This window comes from Neovison vison, chromosome 4 (genome assembly GCF_020171115.1).
Source record: "Neovison vison isolate M4711 chromosome 4, ASM_NN_V1, whole genome shotgun sequence".
In the NCBI taxonomy this organism is placed as follows: Eukaryota; Metazoa; Chordata; class Mammalia; order Carnivora; family Mustelidae; genus Neogale; species Neogale vison.
The window spans coordinates 177720100-177726099 of NC_058094.1; the positions used below are offsets into that span (position 1 = coordinate 177720100).

The 6000-nt window shown below is 34.1% G+C and overlaps 1 protein-coding gene across 2 annotated transcripts in view; it reads left to right on the plus strand.

Annotated features, from left to right (window-relative positions):
- Positions 1-5196, plus strand: part of SP4 (Sp4 transcription factor) — an 88129-nt gene extending 82933 nt beyond the window's left edge. For both annotated transcript variants that reach the window (XM_044246188.1, XM_044246189.1), the window contains exon 6: positions 3445-5196. In XM_044246188.1, coding sequence (XP_044102123.1) covers positions 3445-3692 — 248 coding nt within the window. In that variant the 3' untranslated portion in view covers positions 3693-5196. The remainder of the gene's footprint in view (positions 1-3444) is intronic.
- The last annotated feature ends 804 nt before the right edge of the window (positions 5197-6000 follow it).

Genomic DNA, 6000 nt, shown 5'->3' on the forward strand with positions numbered 1-6000 from the left:
GGGAGAGGGAGAGAGAATCTCAAGCGGACTCCACGCTGAGCATGGAGCCTGACTTGGGACTCAGTCCCACAACCCTGAGATCATGACTTGAGCTGAAACCAAGAGTCAGATGTTTAACCGACTATGCTACCTAGGCACCCCAAGGAGTTCCTATACTCATTTTGTTAAACCAGAGTTTGGGTTATGTTCTGGATATTTTCTAATAGAAGTAAAATTTGGTATTTTGCTTTGGATACTTGTAATGAAGATACTTCATAGATTTTGGATCATGTAATAAAATCAGTTATCACTTACTATCTTATTAGGCCTTAATTTTTTCAGGATTATAGCTTATATAACATTTAGTTTTTTATTGCTGCCAAAACGAACTATCTCAGATTTAACAGCCTAAAAGAGCACACATTTATTATATCACAGTTTCTTTAAGTCAGAAGTCTGAGTAGGCTAGCCCTGGGTCCTCCACTTAGCATCTCACAAAGTCAAAATCAAGGTGTCAACTGGCTATTCCTTATCAAAGGCTTTAGGGGAGAATCTGCTTCCAAACCCATCGACTCTGTCAACCAAATTGTTTTTGCTGTTGTAGGACACAGGTCCCTATTTCTGTTCTGGCTTTCTTCTGGGGGCTACTGTTTGTTCCTGGAAACTGTCCATATTTTTTGTCATATTCTCCATGGGACACCTTCCCAGCAATAGCAGTTAAAGTCCCTTCTGATTCTAATCTCTCTGATTTTTCCTGCTGCAACTCTGATTGACTACAGCTGAAGAAAACCCAGCTGTTGGGAGCTCCTCTGATTAGATTGGGCCCACTCAGATAAATCAGAGTAATCTCTCTGTGTTAACATCTGTAATCTTCGTTACATCCCTTTTGCCATGTAATAAAACATATTCATAAATTCCAAGGATTAGGGCATAAACATCTTTGGGGGCCATTCCTGTTTATCATAAGTAACTAATACCAAGTTTCAATAATTAGTTATACTAATTACAGAAGTATTAACCTCCTGAGAATAATTATGAAATAATTAAGATAATTATACAAGGAAGATACTGTAGTCTATTAGCATAAGAATTCTGACCAGTTTGCTAACAGTAAGAAATTTAGAAATTGTCCGACACTACAGAAAACAATACTTCAATGTGGAAAAGGGCAGCAAACTGAAATGTCATTTCCCTAATGTTAGTTTAATTGTGCAATATAATTTACTTAAGATTCTAGCCAACTTTTATTGCTTAAAATTAACTGACACCCATAGCAGTTAGGAGTAGGCAGACTAAAAGGTCCACATACAAACCATGTCACAATGATATCCCATACAGTTTGTCATTAGATTGGCTGGGACTTGAATTTTTTTTTAATTTAATTTAATTTAATTTTGTGTGTGTGTGTTCCAGAATTCGTTGTTTATGCACCACACCCAGTGCTCCATGCAATATGTGCCCTCCTTAATACCCACCACCAGGCTCACCCACCCCCCCAGCCCCTCCCCCAAAACCCTCAATTTGTTTCTTAGAGTCCATAGTCTCTCATGGACTTGAATTTTTTAATTGGTACTGGTAGCTCCACATGGTTGCAAATGACTATCTCAAGATAATAGAATCTTCTTAAAGTGTCATACTCTCACTTGTTCATTTTTGTATCACTAGTGACTGGTACATTGTAGATGTTGCAGAAGTATTTGTTCAAAATGATTGAACTCGTGAACATTACAGCTAACGAAGACTTACTTCTATGCTGCTATGTACAGGTTGATCACCCAGTTGATTCAGTGCTTACTAAATGATCTGGTGTCTTCCAGCCATCGCCCTCTGAGTTTTTTCTGATTATTCTTGGCTATTGCTGTTACAAAAGAAAAGAGGTCTCTAATTGCACTTTGATGATTAGCATAAAAAGCCTAAACCAAAAGTACAGTGCCTTGAATCCTGCTGTGACATTAATAAGTTGTATGATTCCCAAGAAGATTAATTGATTTCTAAGCTTCAGCTTACTCATTTATAAAATGAAAAATGTAAAATAAGATCTTAAGATTTCTTTTAGCTTTAAAATTTGTAAGCTGTGAATTTTTCTTTGGAAATAAAATGGGAGACTTGAAAGGTCAGAGGACTTCAAGATCAGTCTTAACCTTAAACCAACATTTAATCGTTTTTTACCCTTGTCTAAGTATCAGCATTCAGAAAATGCAAACATTTTTGAGAATTTTGCCTAAACCATGTATTTATCCTTCCATTTAATTTTTCAAGACTGAAAGAGAGAAGTTTAATCAAATATTGTCAGCGTAATTTTTTTTAAATAAAAGCAAACAAAGAAGATGGTGGGTTATCTGATATGGATAGAGTTGAGCCTACAGATTTTCTGCTGATAAGTCGAAAGCGGGGTGAAGTAAAGAAAAGAAGTCAGCCAAACTGAATTTTCTTATGTTTGGAATTTTAGTGTCAGACTTGGAAAACATTTCTTTCCCTTAAATAAGTTTTAGAGGGAAGGACTAAAGAACATAGTTGATCAGTTGTGCACATGATGGTATACCACTTAACCAAATTTTTGTGCACTCGACCCGTTAAACACAGAAGTAAAATGCATTTTTTTCTTTATAGTTAACATTTAGTTAACATTCTTTATAGTTAACATATAGTTAACATTTTATTCCAGAATAGTGAAGTTCCAGTGGAACTATCTTACATCTTAAGGAGAGCATATTTAAGGATCACTTTGTATACAAGAACCTAACAGCCTTGTTCTGTGAGACCTCAAAACTCTATTAAATCTGAAATAGAATATTTGCCTTCTCAAGAAACTCAGTACACTATTAAATTATTAACTGATTTTATTTTAAGTAGTTCTAAGGTAGTTTATGTCTCTAGGCATTATAATTAAAATGGAGACAGTAGTTTTTAAGGAAAAGTGGACTTAAACCTTGAACATTATATATTGTTACACCAGGGATCGTCTATTAGAAATCCTCATATTTCATAGATGGGGAAACTGAGTGGTTACTTAACTTTCTCCAGCTTTTACTTGTAGGCCTTAGCAGAATCAGGACTTTAACTCAGGTCATTTATTCCCAATCACATGCTCGTTCTCCTGTACCACACTGCTTGTTCGATAATAAACTGCTTGTTTATTTTTTTGAAGACTTATTTATTAGAGAGCGAACAGGGAGCAGAGTGAGGAGAGGGAGAGAGAAACTTAAACAGACTCTACGCTGAGCTCAGGACCAGATCAGGTGCTTGATCTCACAACCTGAGCCAAAACCAAGAGTGGATGCTTAACTGACTGTGCCACCCAAGCGCCCTTTGTTTGATGCCATTTTAAAATAAAAACAGAAAGAAGGTATTTTGCAGTAGTCAAAAGTTAAAAGTATAGTATGCTCTGAAGAGATATTATTTAAAATTTTTTCATTTAAGTAAAATGTGTATGACTTCATTTACTATTTTTTTGTTGTTGTTTAGGTGAAAAGAGATTTGAATGCCCAGAATGTTCCAAAAGGTTTATGCGGAGTGATCATCTCTCCAAACATGTCAAAACGCACCAGAATAAGAAAGGTGGTGGGACAGCTCTTGCCATTGTTACCTCGGGAGAACTGGACTCATCTGTTACAGAGGTGCTTGGCTCCCCAAGAATTGTCACAGTTGCAGCCATTTCTCAAGATTCAAATCCAGCAACTCCCAATGTTTCAACCAACATGGAAGAATTCTAAAAAGTTATTTATAACAGAGACCTCTAGTGCTGCACTTAAGTTTACACACCTTTGAAAATCTGGAAATGGGCTGGTCAAGTGGATTACAGAGTAGGAAATCATGTTTTCATTCTTGGCTTCTTTAAGTATTCCAAGATTCTGGGTCAACATGTGAAGTGTTGAATTTTTAAAAATACAAAAAGCAAACTGATGTACTGGAAACAGATAGAAAAGTATTTCCTCCATACTATAAGTTGTAGTTATTTGGAAATAGATCACATAATCCTTAAACTGAATCTTCCCCCTCTTTTAACATCATGTGTTAATATGTTTAAAAAAGACAGACCTCATTAGTTTGCAGGCTGGACCTTAATTGGACTTGTTTCCTTTGGAAGTACTTTGTTACAAATTTGGTCAGTAATAATCTTATGTATTTTTTTTTCCCTATAGCACAGAAAACAGATAGCTAACTGATGATAGGGATAATACTTTATTTCCTTAGCTTGTTTTTGGAAAATTAACTGAAAATAGTTTTGGCCGTCTTTTCTAAATGTTAGAAATTCTTCAACAGTTGAATTAGGTAAGTTCCAAAAAAGTAATCTGAGATGCAGCTCAGATCTTTATTACCACTACATTATAGTAGTGGGTATGCAGACAATCAGTGAAGTCCAATTACTTTCTCCTTTTGGAGACCCAAGAAGAACATAGAGCTAAACTTTAGGTTAAATTTTAGATTGAAACCTTAGGAAAATACTGGGGTGGGGAGGGTGGTTAAAACAAAACTCATAATAGCTTCAGAAAAATAAAACGAGGCAACTTAACATGTAAGGTTTTGAAGTTAGGATTGATTATATTCCTAACCCTAGGTTGAACCACAAAATTCATTTTAAATGTTTATATTGGAAATATTTGCATAGAGTATAAATCATTCTGTAGTTTCATATTCTGTAAATATGAGTTATGTTGACAATGTGCAGAATTCTTTATGCTTTGACTTGGTAGCCAAAGAAGGAATTATCACACCTTTTTTTAAGGCCAGCAGAAAATTATCTTTTAACTACATTACAATTTCCGTTTTCCTCTCTACTAAAATTTAGCCAACCTCATTTATTTCTAGAACTGTGTTAGAAGGCTGGTTACTAATTTATAACATAGAAATGTATTTATGTTATGCCGATAACTGAGTTCTCCCTAAAAAGACAGCCTAACAAACACATAACATTGTGATATTATGAAGCAAGTTATTTTTTAAAAATCAGAATAATGTTCCAATAAGTGACTAAAGGAAAAAAATGTATTGTTTATGCAAGGGTCTTATAGGAAAGATGGCCAAAAGTCTTGTGAAAAAAATTTGGATTATACCAACAGCTTAAGTATTAGTAAAATATCTCTGACTTTGAAAATGTATTTACGTGGAAGCATAATGGAATTGGAATTGACCATTTGAAAACTAAAATTTTTAACTGCCTGGTTTATTAACATTATTAGTTTGGGGACCGTTTGAATAAAGGTACGTGTTTTCTTGTGCATTCTCTATTATTTCAGGAAAAGTACTACTCATGTGAATTCTCTTCCAAAATTGTGATGTTTCTTGTATTTTTGATGAAGGAGAAATACTGTAATGATCACTGTTTACACTATGTACACTTTAGGCCAGCCCTTTGTAGCGTTATATAAAACTGAAGGTCTTTTGTGCTTTCAGTTTGTATAAAAAGCTTTGAGATTAAAGGAAAAAAATTTTTACACTGTGGTTATAAATTTCAAGTTTCTTAAAGCTTTTGTAGACTTGTAACAAAGTCTTTAAATTTTAGTTGGATTTTGTAAATTGTTTTGTATATTTTATTTAATGTACTCTTAACAACTGATGTATCTGGCTTTAAAACATCAGAATCAGTTTGTTGTTTTGTTTGGTACAGAGGAGCATTTGGTAGTGTTAATTTTAATTTTATTATATAGGAGCTGAAACATCAAATATATATTTTATCTATCATTATGCTACACAATCAGTGCTATAAGTTTTTTTATGCAAAGAAACTTTCCTAATGTTAGAATCATGTTTCCTCAAAGTGACACTTTCTGTTGTTGTTAATACCAAGTATGAGCTCTCTGCACCATTATTCCAGGAACCAGTTTTAATGCATACCTGTGTATGCTCATCAAAAATGGAAGTTATTTTTTAATCAACAATGAGGCCTATTATAAATTTAACAAACTGAATCTGGATAGCTTTATAGCATATAAAATGTATTAATTTGTGTTAGCAGGTGCACATTTCACCACTGAAATTAGAAATATTTTGACAGTCTGTTCTGCATACCATTCTGAATCC